Source organism: Trichechus manatus, unplaced genomic scaffold (assembly GCF_000243295.1).
Source record: "Trichechus manatus latirostris isolate Lorelei unplaced genomic scaffold, TriManLat1.0 scaffold00117, whole genome shotgun sequence".
NCBI lineage: Eukaryota > Metazoa > Chordata > Mammalia > Sirenia > Trichechidae > Trichechus > Trichechus manatus.
Window position 1 is genome coordinate 7,113,014 of NW_004444053.1, and position 20,917 is coordinate 7,133,930.

Genomic DNA, 20,917 nt, shown 5'->3' on the forward strand with positions numbered 1-20,917 from the left:
CAGCCAGACTGTGAGCACCCAATGCTGTTGGCTGTAAGGACTGGGGGGCATCGCTTATTCTTGGGCCCCTATCGCAGGTGGCTGGGTGGCGTTGGTGGAGCCACCAGTCCTCAGGCCCCTAATGTGGGTAGGTGAAGACTGTACTTAATGGGCAGAGCAGTGTCAAATGTCACAAACCTGTTGCTTCACAGCTGAAAGTTTAAGTTAGACTTCAAGTATATACCCTGTTGTATTGCGGTAATGAGGGCCTACACTGTTGAAATGGGCCCACACGAGTCTTGGCAGGGGGAAAGTCATTCAAAGTCCATGGATCCCTTATGCCTGTGCCTGGGCAAAGGAGCTGTGCCTACCCTGGGTTCCTGGCCTAGGGGAGCCGGAAGTTTGTTTTTCCCCTGTTCGTTAATTTGTTCACTCTCCAAGGCCGGGAGAATGGCTCAGGGCGTGTGACGGAGCCTACGTCCGTCCCAGGGGACTTGGCGATTGCTGAAGCCAGTCCACTGCCCAGTGCAGAGCAGGGAGTGGGGAGGTAAATGGGAGAGAGCTTTCCCCCTAAGGGAGGTGTTTTTGTTAAGCGCAGTAGGCCGTACGCAAGTACTTATCTTTCGCCGATCTAAGGCTACTTCTCACTAGTTCTGGGTGACCGAGTAGACTCTCTGCACCTGGGTCTCTCCTGGTGCGAAATACGCCTCCCGAGCACTGCTGCTTGTCTTCCTCAACACTCACCCATGAGCTGATCAGGCGTGAAGGGCTCAGACTCTCGCTGGGTCAAGTCTGGCAACTCCTTGCTGCTTCCGAGCCATCTCTTCCTCCCCCTGCCACTCAGTCCGGTTCCTCAACTTTGCCTTAGATGATCAAGGCTCCTAGATTGTCATATATAATTGATTCACTTGTTTTTTTGGGTCTTTTTTGTAAGAGGGTCAACTGGAAGTGTCTGACTATTCTGCCATCTTGGCCCCGCCTTGAGACATACAACTTTTTAGTGGGCTTTATTCATTCTCAACGTTAATATAGTATATCATTGAGAGGTTTTAAGCAATGGACCAGTCAGGAGAAGATAATAAGGGCTAAAGATAAAAAGTTATGGCATCCATCAGCACAAGAGCCATGACAGTAGATAAAAATCTCTCAAGAAATACACGTAGTGCTCTCTTCAGCAGCACGTATACTGAAATTGAAATGATACAGAGAAGATTAGCATGGCCCTGTGCAAGGATGGCACGCAAATTCGTGAAGTGTTCCATATTTTTAAACTTGCCAAAACCAAAGATAAAGAGAGAATTTTAAGAGTGGCTAGGGAAAAACGAAAAGTCATCTACAATGGAGAGTCAGTAAGACTAAGCTTGAACTACTCAGCAGAAACCATGCAGGCAAGAAGGCAATGGGATGAAATATATAAAGCCTTGAAGGAAAAAAATTGCCAGCCAAGAGTTATATTTCCAGCAAAACTGTCTCTCAGATATGATGGCAAAATTAGGGCATTTCCAGATAAACAGAAGTCTAGGGAATTTGCAAAAACCAAACCAAAATTACAAGAAATACTAAAGGGAGTCCTCTGGTTAGAAAATCAGTAGCATCAGATAACAACTCAAGACTAAAACACAGGACAGAGCAACCAGATGTCAGCCCAAATGCGGAAGTCATAAAAATAAATCAAAACTGAAACACTGAAAATAGGGAAACGGAGATGTCAATAAGTAAAGATGACAACATTAAAACAAAAAAGAGGGATCAAAAAATGTAATCATAGATTTTGCATATGGAGAGGAAGTCAAGGCGATACATAGAAATGAAAGACTAGTTTAATCTTAGAAAAATAGGGGTAAATATTAAGGTAACAACAAAGGAAACTAACAATACTACACATCAAAATAAAAAACAAGAAAAACGTAAAGACTCAGCAAATTCAAAATCAACAACAGTGAAAAGGATGAAAAGAAATTCATAAAGAAAAATGACTCAGCACAGAGAATTAAGTGGAGCAAAGAAACTGTCAACAACCCATAAAAAAAAGACATTAAAATGACAGCACTAAACTCGTACCTATCAATAATTACGCTGAATGTAAATGGACTAAATGCACCAATAAAGAGACAGAGAGTGGCAGAATGGATAAAAAACCACGATCCGTCTATGTGCTGCCTACAAGAGACACACTGTAGACTTAAAGACACAAACAAACTAAAACTCAAAGGATGGAAAAAAATATATCAAGCAAACAACACTCAAAAAAGAGCAGAAGTGGCAGTATTAATCTCTGACAAAACAGACTTTTAAAGGAAAATCTACCACAAAGGATAAGGAAGGACACTATATAATGATTAAAGGGTCAATACAGCAGGAGGACATAACTATAATAAATATTTACGCACCCAATGACAGGGCTCCAAAATACATAAAACAAACTAACCGCATTGAAAAGAGAGATAGCTCCACAATAGTAGTAGGAGACTTCAACACACCACTTTTGGTGAAGGACAGAACATCCAGAAAGAAGCTTATTAAAGACACGGAAGATGTAAATGGTACAGTCAACCAACTTGATCTCATGGACATATACTGAACACTCCACCCAACAGCAGCAAAGTATACTTTCTTTTCCAACACACATGGAACATTCTCCAGAATAGACCGCATATTAGGCCATAAAGCAAGCCTTAACAGAATGCAAAGCATAAAAATATTACAAAGCATCTTTGACCATAAAGCCATAAAAGTAGAAATCAATAACAAAAAAGAAAGGAAAAAAAAAATACATAGAAACTGCATGACACCTTTCTCAGAAACTACTGGGTTATAGAAGAAGTTAAGGATGGAATAAATAAATTCATAGAATCAAATGAGAATGAAAACACATCCTACTAGAACCTTTGGGACACAGCAAAAGCAGTGCTCAGATCAGTTTATAGCAATAAATGCAGCATCCAAAAAGAAGAAAGGGCCAAAATCAAAACATTAACCCTGCAACTTGAAGAAGTGTAAAGAGAGCAGCAAAAGAAGCCCTCAGGTGCCAGAAGAAAGGAAATAATGAGAATTCGAGCAGAATTAAAGGAAGTAGAGAATAGAGAAACAATTGAAAGAGTTAATAAGACCAAAAGCTTTGAAAAGATCAACATTGATAAACCACTGGCCAAAATGACAAGCGAAAATCAGGAGAGGAAGCAAATAACCTGTATAAGAAATGAGATGGGTGATATACCACAGACCCAAACTGAAAGTAAAAGAACCATACCAGAATACTATGAAAAATTGTACTCTAACAAATTTGAAAACCTAGTGGAAATGGACGAATTTCTAGAAACTCACTACCTACCTAAACTAAACAACTAAATAAACCTATAACAAAAGAAGAGATTGAAAAGGTACTTAAAAAACTCCCAACAAAAAAAGAGCCCTGGTATGTAGAGCATAATTCTAACTCACAATAAAATAAAGACCAGATTGACTGGCCTAAAGGAAACTGGAGAAACCTCGAGAGTGTGGCCCCCAGACACCCTTTTAGCTCAGTGGTGAAGTCACCTCCGAGGTTCACTGTTCAGCCTCTGAGTGGACAGCCCCGTAAAACCAAATGAGACTAACGAGGTACAGGAGTCCAGTGACAAGGGCCAGAAGGCAGAAGGGGACAAGGAAGCTGGTGATAGGGAACACAAGATTGAGTAAGGATATTGTTGATGTGTTGTGAGATTGTTAACCATTGTCATAGGGCAACATTTGTAGTAACTGTTAAAATGAGAAACTATTTTGTTCTGTAAGCCTTCACCTTAAGTGAGAATAACAGCACAATTGGAAGAGCGTAGTGAATGTCAAAAAAAAAAGAGCCCTGATTCAGAGGGTTTCACTACCAAACTTTCAGGGAAGAGTTAACACCACTACTACTAAAGGTATTTCAGAGCATAGAAATGGATGGAATACTAGCAAACTCATTCTATGAAGCCAGCATAACCCTGATACCAAAACCAGGTAAAGACACCACAGAAGAAGAAAATTACAGGCCAATATCCCTCATGAACGTTGACGCAAAAATCCTGAACAAAATTCTAGCCAATAGAATTCAGCAACATATCAAAAAAAAGAATTCATCATGATCAAGGGGGCTTTATACCAGGTATGCAGGGATGGTTCAACATTAGAAAAACAATCAATGTAGTCCATCCCATAAATAAAAGGCAGGAACCACATGACCTTATCAATTGATGCAGAAAAGGCATTTGATGAATTCCAACACCCATTCATGATAAAAACTCTTAGCAGAATAGGAATAGAAGGGAAATTCCGCAGCATAATTAAGGGCATTTATACAAAGCTAACAGCCAACGTCATCCTAAATGGAGAGACTTTGAAAGCATTCCCCTTGAGAATGGGAACCAGACAAGACAAGGATGCCTTTTAGCACCGCTCTTGTTCAGCATTGTGCTGGAGGTCCTAGCCAGAGCAATTAGGCTAGAAAAAGAAATAAAGGGCATCCGAATTGGTAAGGAAGAAGTCAAAGTATCTCTATTTGCAGATGATATGATCTCACACACAGAAAACCCCACAGAGTCCACAGGAAAACTACTGGAACTAATAGAAGATTTCAGCAAAGTTTCAGGATACAAGATAAACATACAAAAATCAGTTGGATTCCTCTACATCAACAATGAGAACTTCCAAGAGGAAATCACCAAATCAATACCATTTACAATAGCCCCCAAGAAGGTAAAATACTTAGGAATGAATTAAACCAGAGACGTGAAAGACCTATACGATGAAAACTACAAGACATTACGGCAAGAAACCAAAAGAAACCTATATAAGTGGGAAAACATACCTTGCTCATGGATAGGAAGACTCAACATTGTGAAAATGTCAGTTCTACCCAAAGTGGTCTACAGATACAGTGCAATCCCAATCCAAATTCCAACGGCATTTTTTAATGAGATGGAGAAACAAATCATCAACTTCATATGGAAAGGGAAGAAGCCCCAAATAATTAAAGCATTACTCAAGAAGAACAAAGTAGGAGGCCTCACACTACCTGATTTTAGAACCTATTATACTGCCACAGTAATCAAAACAGCCTGGTAGTGGTACAATAGCACATACATAGACCAATGGAACAGAATTGAGAATCCAGACATAAATTCATCAACCTATGAGCAGCTGATATTTGACAAAGGCCCAAAGTCTGTTAAATGGGGAAAAGATAGTCTCTTTAACAAATGGTGCTGGCATAAGTGGATATCCATCAGCAAAAAACTGAAAGAAGACCCCTGCCTCACACCATGCACAAAAACTAACTCAAAATGGATCAAAGACTTAAATATAAAATCTAAAACGATAAAGATCATGGGAGGAAAAAATAGGGACAACACTAGGAACCCTAATCACATGGCATAAACAGAATACAAACTATAAATAACAATGCACAAACACCAGAAGAGAGACTAGATAACTGGGAGCTCCCAAAAAGCAAACACTTATGCTCATCGAAAGACTTCATCAAAAGAGTAGAATGACAGCCTACGATGGGAAAAAATTTTTGGCTACGACAAATCTCATCAGTGTCTAATCCCTAAAATCTACAAGATACTGCAAAATCTCAACAACAAAAAGACAAATAATCCAGTTAAAAAATGGACAAAGGATATTAACAGGCACTTCGCAAAGAAGACATTGAGGCAGCTAACAGACACATGAGGAAATGCTCACGATCATTAGCTATTAGAAAGTGCAAATCAGAACGACACTGAGATGCCATCTCACCCCAACAAGGCTAACATTAATCCAAAAAACACCAAATAATAGATGCTAGAGAGGTTGTGGAGAGACTGGAACACTTATACACTGTTGGTGGGAATATAAAATGGAACAACCACTTTGGAAATCGATTTGGTGCTTCCTTAAAAAGCTAGAAGTAGAAGTACCATATGATCCAGCAGTCCTACTCCTTGGAATATATCCTTCAGAAGTAAGGGCAGTTATAAGACTAGATATATGCACACCCATGTGCATTGCAGCACTTTTCACGATAGAAAAAGATGGAAACAACGTAGGTGCCCATCAGTGGATGAATGAATAAACAAATTATTTTGTATTCACACAGTGGAATACTGCACAATGATAAAGAACAACAATGAATCCTTTAAACATAACGAAAGAATCTGGAAGACATTATGCTGAGTGAATTTAGCAAGTTGCAAAAAGACAAATATTGTATAAGACCACTGTTATAAGAACTCAAGAAAAAGTTTAAACACAAAAGAAAACATTCTTTGATCGTTACGAGGGTAGGGAGGGAAGGAGAGGGCTATTCACTACCTAGATAGTAGACAAGAATTATCTTAGGTGAAGGGAAGGACAGCCCACACTACAGGGGAAGTCAGCACAACTGGACTAAAGCAAAGCTAAGAAGTTTCCTGAATACAACCAAACACTTCATATGGAAAGGGAAGAAGCAGGGGACAGAGTAGCAGGGGTGGCGGTCTGGGGACCATGCTTTCAGGGGACATCTATGTCAATTGACATAACAAAGTTTATTAAAATATTCTGCATCCCACTTTGGTTAGTGGCATCTGGGGTCATAAAAGGTAGTGAGCGGCCATCTAAAATGTATCAACTGGTTCCAACCCATCTGGAGTAAAGGAAAGTGAAGAACACCATAGACACAAGGAAGGTATTAGCCCAAGAGACTGAATTGGCCACATAAAGCAGACAGTCCATCACCCTGAGACCAGAAGAACTAGATGGTGCCCGGCTACCACCAGGGACTGCCCTGACAGGGAACACAGCAGAGATTCACTGACGGAGCAGGAGAAGAGGGGTGCAAAACTCAAATTCTAGTAAAAAGATCAGACTTAACGGTTTGACTGAGACCCAAGGGACCCTGGAAGACATGGCCCCTGGACTCTGTTAGCGCAAAACTCAAACCATTCCCAAGGCCAACTCTTCAGACAAAGATTAGACTGGACTATGGGACATAAAATGATACTCATGAAGAGTGTGCTTCTTAGTTCAAGTAGATACATGAGAGTAAATGGGCAGCTCGTGTCCAGAGGTGAGATGAGAAGGCAGAGAGGGTCAGGAGCTGGTTGAATGGACATGGGGAATCTGGGGTGGAAGGATGAGTGTGCTGTCACAGTATAGGGAGGGAAACTAGGGTCATTTAACAATGTATATATAAATTTTTGTATGAGAGACTAACTTGAATTGTAAATTTAAAGGATAACAATAAAAAAAAAAAGAAATATACATAGAGTATAAAGGTATGAAGGGAAGACTGAGAACAGAACCTTGGGAGCATCAGAAGTTAAGGATGCGCAGAGGAACATCATCAGTGGAGACTCAGAAAGAAGAGTTAGAGATACGAGAAGCAAAAGTGTGTGATTTGATAAGCCACAGAAGGAGAGGGTTTCAAGTGGAAGCAGTAGTCAGAAATGCCACATTGCAGTGTGATGGTTTGCTTTTTTGTGCCTTCCTCACCATGATCTTGTAACTCCCACCCAAGTGATTGGGTGGGACTCTGCAAATAGGGTAATTGTGGCCTATCAAGGGGATTGGTCAGCTTTGCTATCCCTCTGGGCTTGAAATGAGCCATTCCAGAGGCGGGAAAGAAAATCTCATCACCACCAAGGAAGAACAGCCAGGAGCAGAGCATGTCCTTTGGACCTAGGATCCCTGCACTGAGACCCTCCTGGCACCAGGAGACAGAGAGAGAGAGAGCATGCTGTAATTCAGAAGACAACGAGAAGCAGTGGCAGGAGACATCGTCGTGGGCTGCGCAGCCTATGGAGTGAGAAAGCTGAGTGCCTTCAGGCAGGAGGCTTACTGGCAGAGTGAGGTGCCTACTGGCACTTAATGGCAGAGCTAAAAGAGCTTTGTAGCACTTGTCCAAGCAGGGCAGATGCTTAGGGGCCGGAGAGAGGCATGCGAGTAGGGCTGGGAAGAGGCCTCAACCTGAATTGTAACCTGTTACTTCCCTAATAAACCCCATAATTGTGAGTATTGTCTGCTTTTTCTTATTGCCCCAAAGTTTGGTTTTGTGTTACAAACAGAAAAGCTGTTCAAGGCCCCCCACCTCAGCCCATTCCTACTTTATTTTCCCCCTTCACTGTAGCCCCTTCTCACCCCACAGCAAAAGTTACCACAGAAGTTTTTCCTTTGTATAGAATATTTATTTTGAAGCTCCAGCTTAATAGTATTTATTTTAGAAAGTCTGCTATTGTAAGAGTTCTTCTGTTTGTGAAGAAAAAAACAAACACTGAATGTACCGATCTAGAAAATATGTATAAATATATATTGTTTAAAAAAAAAAAAGAAGTGTGGCCATTGTAATGAGTTATCAAACCCAGCAGAGAAGTAGAGAGTGCCATGGGAGGGATGGTTGGTGTCAGAATTGGTAAAGATGGTGGAGAGGAAGCATGTCTGACCTCTGCCTTATAGGAATCAGCCTTGGGCTGTTGGTCTTGATTCTTCTCCCTACTTGTGAAGTTAGAGGAGGTCAGACACTGACCCATGCCATTTTTGCACACATGCAGCAGAGAAATAAAAAAAAGTTAAATTCTGCCACAACTGGTGGTATAATAAGGGCAGATACTAGATTTCAGATGACTGAGGACTAAGTAGAAAGTGAAGAAGTTGGGAACTACAAGCATACACTATTCTGGAACTTGATAAGTGAAAGAAGATAGAAAGGGCAGTGTCTGATGACAACAGCCTAACATTTGAGAGCATATTCCATGCCAGTCTAAGCATAGCACATACATTATTTCCTCATAATAACTCCCATTTTACAGTGTTGATATAAGGGTATGGAGGATTTGTAATTTGTCCAAGGGCAAACTAGTAAATACAGGATTTAGGATTAAAACTTGGGTCTTTCTGACTCTGAAGTCCATGCTCTTAGCTACTACACTATACTGACTTCATAATTATCACTTGTTTTCTCTTTCTAAATTATGAAGTAACCAATTAGTACTCCTCCTTTGTGATATTTCTCATATTTTTGTGTTTGTAATAACTAGCCTTAACTAGTATCACCAGTTTATGAAGAAATGGATCAGTGTTTTCATTTATATACTGACCAGAGAATGTTAAGTATGAAGTCCCTGAGTGGTGCCAGTAGTTAATGCACTTGGCTGCTAGCTGAATGGTTGGAGGTTCAAGTCTACCCAGTGGCACCTCAGAAGAAAGTCCTGGCGATTTACTTCCAAAGATTCAGCCATTGAAAACTCTGTGGACACAGTTCTACTCTGACAAACATGAGTTGGAATTGAGTCAGTGGCAACTGGTTTTTACAGCCATACAGAAAGAACACGGGCTTTGGAGAGAGAAAGATACGGCTTTGTAGTCACAAGTTGAGTGACTTTGGGCAAGTTATTTATTTAGTTTTAGTTTCATTATTTGTAAAAATTAGACTAATACTTTAATCCAAAAGTTTTGGCAAATTAAAAAGCAAATATGCTTGTTTTCTTCTACGGTCCCCAGATGTTTAGGATTAGGTTGATCATACTCAGTTTATGCCATGCTCTGAGTAGGTCCCCCCTCCTTTTTTTTTTTGTTCTGCTTTGCATTTTAGTAAGGAGCCCTGGTGGTGCAGTGGTTAAAGCCCTCAGCTGCCAACCAAAAGGTGAGCGGTTTGAACCCACCAGCCGCTCCACGAGAGAAAGATGTGGCAGTCTGCTTCCATAAAGATTTACAGCCTTGGAATCCCTATGGGGCAGTTCTACTCTGTCCTATAGGGTCGCTGTGAGTCGGGATCGACTTGAGGCAGTGGGTTTTGTTTTTTGCATTTTGCCCTTTTTTATCTTCTGTTTTCAGTCTCTCCCCATCTTAGACATTCACTCTAGCATGTATTTCGTGTGTGTTTTCCCAGTCAGCTGTCCATGTGTTTATTTAGATGTGTTTTCTTCCAAAATAATACTGTTTATATGTTTTAAAATTTGCATAAATGGTGTAACGCTATTTTTTTCTTTTTCCTGCTCAACACTTTTTTTTTTAACTTGCTTGGGTTACTACATTAATCATCAAAATGAATTCTAAATAGTTGATGATGTGACAGATGTCTTTAGGAGGGCCTGACGTCATTCATTCATTCATACAGCAGGTATTTACTGAGCACTTTGTGTGTAGGCTGCTTCTAGAGAAAGACTCTCATACCATTGGTTGCATTTAGGAGCATTCTATTCCCAGTTGTCTCTCTTTTGCTATCCCAGTACCATAGTTTAATTAGAGTAGCTTTGTAATAAATCTTGATTATCTGGCAAAGTGAATCACTTTCTTTTGCCTTTTTTGTTTTTTTAAACTTAGTTATTCTTGGACTGCTGTGTTTTTGCAAGTAACGTGCCCATGTAAATAATGGGCCCACACCTGTAATGCACACAGTGTGCCTAGGAAAATAATGCGTGAGGGGGTTGCACAGTTGGCAAAAAACATAATGCATGCATTATTTGCATAAAAATATGGTACTTTATTCCACATAATATTTAGAACATTAGGATTCCCTCACCAAAAGAAAAAAAAAAAGTCCTGCAGATACTTTGATAGGAATTAAATTTGAAGTGATTAATTTCTTTGGGGAGAATTGGTATCTTTACATTGTTGTCACCACCATCCCATTCATGAACATATTATATCTTTGCCTCTTTTTATGACCTTTAACAGTTTAAATTTTTTCTCTATAAATAGTTACGTATTATTTTCTTTGGTTAAAATCTAAACTGTTTTATAGCGTTTTTACTATTGCTATTGGTTTCTTATTTAACGTTTAGTTATTACTGGAGAGGAGAATATTGACTTTTTTGTTGCTTGTATTTTTTAAAAAATAATTTGCATACAGTGAAATGTTCACATCTTAACTGTATAGTTCTTTCACTTTTAACAAACGCATACACCTGTTCAAGTAGTTTCGTTAATGGTAATTCCTTCCTTTTTATTACTGAGTAGTAGTCCATTGTATGAACATACAGGTATGCATCACTTAGCATCCATGGTAGGTTCTGTGAAATCGGATGTTATGTGTTTTGGACATTGTGCGAACACCGTATCATACACAGGAGAGAGGCCTGCAGGACGGTCAGCAGGCAGGCCTGCGAAGCCACTGTTGCGCCCAAGAGACTGCGTGAAAACTTTGGTGCAGCTGGCCCTCCATGGTTGCCGCTGTTTTCTGGCCACTCCTGCGGTGCGCACTCACTGTCCAGCCTCCAGGCGCGCTGCCCCTTCCTCTCTGGTCCGCCCACCCCTCTTCTGCCTCCACCTGCTTCCCCTGCCACCTTTCCTGCTCCTCTTCCTACCACCACCGCAGCCCCAGCTGCTCGGTGGCTGCTACCATGGGAGGGGCGCAGTCTCGGGCTCGGGCGTCGTGCCCCGAATGGGGCATCGGCTTTGCAGGCATCCCCCTCGGTGGCTCTGGTGGCATCTGCTTAGTTCCTGCCTGAGGCGAGTGCAGTGGGACTGGCAGCCGCGGATGGGCTCCAGGATCCCCTTCCCGTGCCACCCCAGAGCTGGGACTGATGCAGGACCTGGAGAGCTAGTGAGAAACAGATAGCATCTATAGTACTTAGCAAGTATGTCCCTTACCTCCCGTTCTCTGATCGGGATTTCTGAACTCTGTTATACTCTTATGGGACCCCAGACGTATATGCAGTCGGTCATCGTCTGGACGTTATGTTTCGCATACCTGTACTACAGTTTATTTTCATATTGATGGGCATCTTGGCTACTTATACTTTTTGACTATTAGGAATAAAAGCTCCTGGGGACACTCCTGTATAAGGCCTTTTGTGGACATAGCTTTCATTTCTCTTGGACAGGTACTTAAAGTGGAATTGCTAGATCATAAGGGAGATAGATGTTTAACTTTTAAAGAAATACCCAAAATAGTTGGATATTGTGTGCTTCTGGATGTGATATCCTGAGAATGACACATCATTTATGAAGTATTCCGACCAGGACTACATAACCTGAATCTGATCATGAAGAAACATCAGGACCATCCTATTTAGAAATAACAATAGAAAAAATAAAAAATAAATAAATTTTTCAAAAATGTCAGTGCCGTATAAGATAAAGACAAAGCAAGGAATTTTCCAGATTAAAGGAGGCTGAAGAGACATGACAAATGCAGGACATGATCCCAGACTCAGTTCTGTAAAAAATGCTATAAAGGACAATTATTGGGTCAATTGACAAAATTGGAATATGGACAGTAGATTGAAGTATTGTCAATCTGTCATTTACTGTAGTTGATACAGTGGCTATGTAAGATAATAATACCCTTATTCTGTGAAAATACATACTAAAGTACGTAGAGGTAAATTATATGGAATGAGAAGGGAAGGAGGGAGGAAGGGAGGGCATGCCATGTGCAAATGATGGAACAAATGGGGCAAAATGATGATTAAGTTGATATGGATAAAAGGTTTGTGGGTGTTCTTTGTACTCTGGTTGTAATTCTTCCATAAGTTTGAAATTATTTCTAGATAAAAAGTGGAAAAAACAAAACAAAAATTGTCTGTTATGGCATTTCTCCCTTCTTTATGTGAGGCATTGATTAATCCGTTCAAATTTAATTGTCATTAGTCTATTCCAGTTTTTCTTTTCCTTATATGTCAGTTTTTTTAAAGTTTTTTATCCACTTCTCCTGTTTTCAAATGTATTTGCATATATAGTTCATAATATTTTATAATTTAAAAAATTATTTCTGTAGCTATTTCATCTTTTTGTAATTTGCATCGACATCTTCACTTCTTTCCTTGATCTGTTTTGCTAGAGATTTGTCTCTAATATTTTCTTCAAAGAACCAACTTTTGGTTTTCTTAATCTTTGCAGTTTTTTTTCCCACCTCTGTTTCAGAGATTTCTGTCCTTACATCCTTCCTTCTTTCTTTGAGTTTACACTGTCTTTGATCTTTTTGAGTTGTAAGATTAGCTGTTTATTTTTTTCAGTGTTTATCTCCTAATATATTCAAAAGCATAGTTTTTCTGCTGTTGTCTTATCACATCCTGCCAATTTCGGCATGTATTCTTCAGCTCTAAGTATCTTATAATGTTCCGTGTCGTTTCCTCTTTAACTGAAGGGTTATTTAGTTATATAATTTTTTGTTTACATTCTTGGGGTTCTTTAGCTCTTTTTATTATTTCGAATTTTGTTGCAGTGTGCTTGGAGAGGATAATCTGTTAGGTTTTTTATTTTTAAATTTTATTGCCCTTTAGGTGACGTTTACAGCACAGATTAGTTTCTCATTCAAAAATTTATACACAAATTATTTTGTGTCATTGGTTGCAATCCCCACAATGTGTTAACACTCTCCCCCTTTCCCTTTCCGCTCTGGAGTCCGTGGGTCCATTCATCCAGTTTTTCTGTCCATTTCTGCCTTCTCATCTTTGCTTTGGGGCAGGTGTTGCCCATTTGATCTAGTATACTTGATTGAACTAAGAAGTGTGTTCGTCACGTATGTTCTTGTTTGTTTTATAGGCCTGTCTGGTCTTTGGCTGAAAGTAGACTTCCAAAGTGGCTTCAGTTAGCAGGGTGTCTGGGGCCATAGTCTCAGGGGTTCCTCCAGTCTCTGTCAGACCATTATGTCTGGTCTTTCTTTGTGAATTTTGAAACATGTTTCTCCTGCTCTGTCCAGGACCCTCTATTGTGATCCCTGTCAGAGAGGTTGGTGGTAGTAGCTTCTGGACTCAGGCTGGTGGAGGCAGTGGTTCCTGTGGTCCATTAGTCCTTTGGACTAATGTTTTCCTTGTATCTTTGGTCTTCTTCATTCTCCTTTGCGCTGGATGGGATGGGACCAATAGATGTATCTTAGATGGCCACTCACAAGCTTTTAAGACCCCAGACACTACTCACCCAAGTAGAATATAGAGCATTTTCTTTATGAACTATGGCCAATTGACCTACATGTCACCCGAGACCATGGTCCCCAGACCTCAGCCCCAGTAACTCGGTCCCTCAAGGTGTTTGGATGTGTCTAGGAAGCTTCGGTGACTTTGCCTTGGTCAAGCTGTGCTGACTTCCCCTATAATGTGTGTTGTTTTTCCCTTCACCAAAGTTAACACTTACCTACTATCTAGTTAGTGATTTCCCCTCCCCAACTCTCCCCTCCCTTGTAACCATCAAAGATTGTTTTTGTGTGTGTATAAACCTTTTCTTGACTTTTTATAATAGTGGTCTCATACAGTATTTGTCCTTTTGTGATTGTCTTATTGTGCCCTCCAGATTCATCCATGTTGTGAGATAGTTCGCAGATTCATCATTGTTCTTTATCATGCTTAGCATTCCATTGTGTGTATTTTGTTTATCCATTCATCTGTTCATGGGCACTTAGGTTGATTCCATCTTTTTGCTATTGTGAATAATGCTGCAGTGCATGTGGGTGTGCATATGTCTGTGTGATGGCTCTTATTACTCTAGGATAAATTCCTAATAGTGGGATTGCTGGATCGTATGGTATTTTATTTCTAGCTTAAGGAAGCACCATATCATTTTTCATAGTGGTTGTACCATTTTAGATTCCCACCAGCAATGAATATGAGTTCCAATCTCCCTGAAACCTCTCCAACATTTGTTGTTTTCTGTTTTTTTGATTAGTGCCAGTAATGTTGGGGTAAGATGGTATCTCATTGTAGTTTTGATTTTCATTTCTCTAATGACTAGTGATCACAAGCAGTTCTACTTAACAGCACATTTCTTGCTAAATTTATACGTATGTATTTTATTGTTTCTGTTGTAAAGGTGAACATTTCTTCATCTTATAACTAACTGGTGGTGGTGGTTTGAGCATAGAAAGTATATTAATTTCTGTTTCTTAATTTTATACCCAGCTACTTAAAAATTCTTTTAATAATGATTCTTTTTAATTTTCCACACATGAAAGCTCATTATCTACAACTAATGATAATTTTACTGTTTTTTCCCATTTTTATATTTCCTTTATTCTTTAGTGATAATGAACATTCTTGTCTTGTTTCACACCTGAATAAGGGTCGTTTTAAGTTTCTTTATTAAGTATAATATTGGATTTTAGGCTTATTTATTATGTGTACATGTTTCCCATGTTAATTATCTGCTTATTTCTATCTTATTTTTTATTTTAAAACTCTTGATGGATGTGTAAGTTTATCTAATGTCTTTCATTGACTGTGAAGGTAATCATGTATATTTTTTCTTGATATCTTTGCATGACAAACTAAATAGATACTATATTGAACCACTTTTGATTATCAGAGCTAAACTCTATCTGATCATAACAGAAGTATATTATCCCTTTGGTATGTTCTTAGAGTCTTATTTTTATTTTATTTTTTATTGTACTTTAGATGAAGATTTATAGAGCAAATTAGCTTCTCATTAAACAATACACATTTTTTTTTTTTTGTAACATTGGTTGCCAACCTCATGACATGTCAAAATTCTCCTCTTCTCGACCTTGGGTTTCCCGTTACCAGCTTTCCTGGCCCCCCCGTTACCAGCTTTCCTGGCCCCTCCTGTCTTCTTGTCCTTGCCTCTGGGCTGGTGTGCCCATTTAGCCTCATTTTGTTTTATGGGCTTATCTAATCTTTGGCTGAAGGGTGAACCTCAGGAGTGACTTTAGTACTGAGTTAAAAGGGTGTCCGGTGGCAGTACTCTTGGGTTGTCTCCAGTCTTTGTCAGACCAGTAAGTCTGGTCTTTTTTTTGTGAGTTAGAATTTTGTTCTACATTTTTCTCCAGTTCTGTCCGGGACACTGTATTACGATCCTTGTCAGAGCAGTCGGTGGTGGTAGCCAGGCACCATCTAGTTGTGCTGGACTCAGTCTGGTGGAGGCTGTGGTAGTTGTGGTCCATTAGTTCTTTGGACTAATCTTTCCCTTATATCTTTGGTTTTCTTCATTCTCCCTTGCTCCAGAAGGGATGGGACCAGTGGAGTATCTTAGATGGCCACTCACAGGCTGTTTAGACACCAGACGCTACTCACCAAAGTAGGATGTAGAACGTTTTCTTTATAAACTATATTAGGCCAATTGAGCTAGATGTTCCCTAAGACCGTGGTCCCCAGCCTTCAGCCTAGCAATTCGGTCCCTCAGGGAGTTTGGATGTGTCTGTAAAGCTTCCATGACCTTGCTTTGGTAAAGCTGTGCTGGCTTCCCCAGTATTGCGTACTGTCTTACCCTTCACCAAAATTACCACATATCTATTGTCTAGGTAGTGTTTGTCCCGCCCCATCCCTCCCCTCCCTAGTAATGAGTCTTTTTATTTTTATTGTTTTCTTTAGTAGTTTTACATCTGAATTCATAAGTACTACTGATCTGTAGTTTTCATTTGTGTTTGTGCTGTTTTTTAGCGTTTGGTATCACTGTTATGTTCCCAATATAAAAATAATTTAGATGCTCCACTTCTATTCTTTGAAACAGTTTAGGTAGCTTTAGAATTAGTGTTCTCAAATGTTTGGTAAAATTTAGTTTACATTGGCACATGTGCTTTTTGAGGAGGTTAGTTCTTTGACAACTTTCTCTATTCCTTCTATGATAATTATCAGATAGTTTCCGTAAAATCTTTTCTTGTTGTACTTTCATGGATTTTATCATAACTTACTTGCAATACTGTTAACACTGCTTATGTTTTTCTTACGGTATTAAATAAAACACCTTGTGTTATATACATCAAATTGTTAAGTTATTAAGGGCTTTGGAATAGGAACCATCTTGCGCTGTTTATTGCTTCAAATTCTAGCCCTTAATGGGGAATACGTTGACTTAATTTTTTTCCTTCCTTCTTTTTTTTTTTTTTTGTGGTGTTGGTGGGTGTTTTACAGGCTTCCCAGTTGGCGTGTATGTTGTAAAGAGAGTTCTTCAGCTTCATCCTATTACTCTCAAGATGACAATTGCGCACTAGAAAACGAAGATACACAGTTCCAGAAAGAGGTACCTTAAATAAAGTTGACAGTGTAATGTGTGTGTCAGCTGTCAGAGATTCTCAAAACATTCTGAATAAAAGTAATTTCAAAAATATGCCGTAATTTTTGGTGGGAGATTTGTATTTTTCCTTAGCATAATTATTCAGGTAATTATTTAATTAAAATAAATCTGAGGTAGTTATCTATTTATTACTGTTGCTCATATTTGAAATGTTGTAACTTCTGGAGTCCTACAGAAGGGAGAAAAATAGTGCCTGTTCAGACTACTGAAAGCTAGTGGCTCCCTTTTTTATGCTGTAAATAGTTAAAGGGTTTCTAAAGAAATCTCAGTCTTATAAATTAAAAAACTATTGGAAATTAGGATTACTGGGAGAGTCTGCAATCAGTGACTGTGTAGTTTGTTTTATATAGGAGATGGGGTAAATAGACATAGTCCAGAAATAACTGTGCTCTCTAAATCATTTTTTATTTTATCATTTTAAGTGAATAAAAGGTGGGTATTGACTACATTTGGCTTTTTTGCCTAAATTCAATGCATTTATTTTAAATTACAGAATAATTTGTACTGACCATAAAATGTTCTTACTCATATCCCATTCCCTTCCCCAAAGGAGCCACGGTTTACTATTTGTTGTTTAAACTTTCAGACCTTTTTCTCTGAGTATAGATATACCTTTATATATTGCACAAATTAATATTTTTATTTTCACTAAAATGTCATAAATACTCTACAACTTGATTCCCCCCTTTTATAATTGACTTCCCCAGTGATATCTCATGGACACCTTTCCATGTTGCTATATTCTTAATGGCTGCATTTTTATTCTAGTGTATGGTTAATTTATTAACCATTTCTTTATTGATGGACTTTCTTATTGCTTCCCAGCTATCTGTGTGCATGTGTGCATGTATGTGTGTGTGTATCAACACATATTTACCATTACATTTACAGTCTTGGGTTTCTCTTTTGTTTGGGGGGGTGGGTGGAGATGATATATTCCTAGGAATGGATTATTTAAATTTTTGAGTTATGTAGGGTATAATTTCTGGAATGGAGCATTTTAAGACTACTGTTACATATCCTACAAAAAGACTATTATTTTATACTTCCGCCTACAGTTTATAAGACTTAGATTTAATCTCATCTGTGAGAAATTTGAAGAATAATGTTGTAGTAATGAATTTAAGTGAAGCATTAAGGGAGGAAAACATATTCTCTTAGTAAACGTGTAGGTACCTTGTACGTGCTAGAGAGGCTCAGATACACAAAGATGAATATGAATCTTGTTTTTCAGAAACTTACACCAGGAGAAGCATTTAAAGACATATATAGATATCTGAATTGCTAACTTGAAAAGTGAGTAAGTGCCAAAAGAGACATGAGGCAAAAGTGCTATATGGGCATTCATTCATCAGATACTTATTGAAATTTTACTCTGTGCCCAAGACATAGTTCTGGGTGATAGTACAGTGCTTATTAAGAAATCAAGTGAGATTCTTGAGCTCAGGTAGCATACATTTTAATGGTAGTGGTGAAGAGGGGCATGCAGGGAGATAGATAATAAACATGTAAATAAATAAAAATAATTAGAATCAAATACATACATTATTTTTATTGTATAAAAGGAGATGTTCTTTAATATTGCTTGAGGACTGTTTTGCGAAACAATTTCTTGAGTTATTTTCTTTGTTGTGATACAGGATGAAAGAGAGGGACCTATCAATGCCGAATTAACAGAAAAAGTGGGTTCAAATTTACCTATTCCTCCAGAAGAACATAAATTAAAAGATGACTACATTGTGGATGTGCAAGTAAGCTATGTTCCTTTAATTTTTAATAATACACTTTTTCAAACTACACAAGATAGAAAAGCTCTGTTTGGCCACCATATTACATACTGCTGATTTTTGTTTTTGAAGTACCATGCACCTGGCCTGAAGACTGTTAACTTGCTAATAATACTGCTTTTGAGAAAGTGCAAAGTTTCAGATTTAATAATATACGTGACTATTCCCTTTATAGTAAAAGTTTGGATATAAATCCTCATTAATTCTGTCTTGGTTACCTAGTACTGCCATACAGAAATGCCACAGATGGATGGGTTTAAAGAACAGAAGTTTATTGTCTCACAGTTTTGAAGGCTAGAAGTTCAGATCACGGGCAGGGGTCCTTCCTGTTGGTAGCTCTGGGTGTTCCTCGGCATTCCTTGGCTTGTAGATGGTTCCTGACTTGTCTCTTCCTCTGTGTGCGTGTGGGTGTCTTGTCTCTTTGTGCCCGTTTTTCTTTTTTATAAGATACCACTCAGATGGTATTAGATTTAGGACCCACCCAATCAGAAAAATGGCCTCGTTAACATAGCAAAAGAAAACATTCTTATTTCCAAGTAGGGTCAGATTTACAGGTATAGGAAATAGAATTTCTACGTATGTTTTTAGAGGACACAGTTCAGCCTATAACACCTTCTTAGGTTCCATTCTGGCTTGTTATGTATCTTGTCTCTTCAGATTTTCAGATGTTAGGAAAAATTTTTGTAACCTTCATTTACAACTAAAGAAAGCATTTGCATGTAGAAAACAATATTTTGATACTTACATTTTATTACTTTTTGTCGAATATCAATTCATAAATAATAGGTTAAAATAGGTTCTTTTCCTTTTTTCTATCATACTACATTCTGAATATTGTTTTCCATTTTGTATACCAGATTTTATGAAAGATACTAAAAACAAGAGTATATATACTGTAACCTGACCAGGGAGTCTCTGGGAGATGCAAAGGGTTAATGTGCTCAACTGCTAACCAAAAGGTTAGAGGTTTGACACTACCCAGAGGTGCCTCAGAAGAAAAGTCTAGTGATCTACTTCTGAAAAATCAGTCATTGAAAATCTTATGAAGCACAATTCTACTCTGACACACATGGGGTCACCATGAGTTGGAATCAAGTCAATAGCAAATGGTCTTAAGCTGACCAGAATGCTGAGGCATCTGGAAACCATTTAATATTAGGAATGTCTGAAGGAACTGAGAGGATTTGCTCTGGAGAAAGAAGATTTAGGAGAGACTACTGTATTTTTATGTAAATAATGCTCACCTTCTACGTTTGTTTGTTAACCGTGTCCTCCCTATGCGAGGTATTTTTGTAAAGGCACTATGCTAATTTTTTTGCACATATAAAATAAAGTGGGATAGCAGCACTTATGAAAATAATTCACGAGGGGAGGGCACAGTTGGCGAACATAGAAGGTGCATGTTATTTGCGTAAATATACAGTAGATATTTCAACTATTAACACAAGCAAATTCCAGCTCAAAATGAAGGAGTTTTTTTTTTTAAATTCAGCCAGAACTATTTTATAGCTTAATAGTTATCTAAAGAGATACAGTGAGATTTCTTCTACTGGTTTCTAAAAGACGTTTGTCAAAGGTTTGTGAGTGAGAGTAAAAGTGATCTCTATATCAAACTGACAACAGCAACTCAAAAGGTTTGATGGGAAGCCTAGGGGACAGTGAGTTGAAGATAATGGTGATGGAATAATTTGGAAAAGGATAGTGAGAATAGCAGCACACCTGGAAGAATATAATCGATGTCACTGAATTGTACATGTAGAAGTTTTTGAAATTGTGTATCTTTGACAGTGCATATTGTCACCAAAAAAAAGGTCCTCCAAGGTTGAGAAGGGAGAGTGTTGACATGTCGTGGGGTTGTTACGCAGTGTCATAAAACAATATGTGTACTGCCCGTTTAATGAGAAACTATTTGTTCTGTAACCTTCATCTAAAGACCAATTTAAAAAAAAAAAAAAAGTGATTTCTGTAGCCCTTCCAATTATATATGACTGTCCTGAATAGCCCTGCCATTGTAAATTTTCTAGAATTACTTTCATCACGGTAATGTACTCTTGCTCAAATACTTTGAAGCGCTTACTGCATCTTGTAGACCTGTGCTGTTCAATACAGTAACCTCTAGCCACATGTGGCTATTGAGCACTTGCAGTTTGGCCAGTACAAATTGAGATTTGCTATAAGTATAAAATACACATTGGATTTTGAAG

General features: G+C 38.6%; 1 protein-coding gene and 1 non-coding gene across 6 annotated transcripts in view; both read left to right on the forward strand.

Annotated features, from left to right (window-relative positions):
* SUCO (SUN domain containing ossification factor) overlaps nucleotides 1–20,917 on the forward strand; it is a 123,558-nt gene that overhangs the window by 27,313 nt on the left and 75,328 nt on the right. For all 5 annotated transcript variants that reach the window (XR_002825261.1, XM_004384115.3, XM_023738468.1 and 2 more), the window contains exons 2-3: nucleotides 16,764–16,872; nucleotides 18,567–18,677. Coding sequence is in view for 4 of the 5 variants with exons in the window: in XM_004384115.3 (XP_004384172.1) it covers nucleotides 16,764–16,872; nucleotides 18,567–18,677 (220 nt within the window). In the remaining variant the exon portion in view is untranslated. The remainder of the gene's footprint in view (nucleotides 1–16,763; nucleotides 16,873–18,566; nucleotides 18,678–20,917) is intronic.
* On the forward strand, nucleotides 1,142–1,247 carry LOC111821962 (U6 spliceosomal RNA). Its single transcript, XR_002825266.1, has one exon. It is a non-coding gene; the product is annotated as a U6 spliceosomal RNA (small nuclear RNA).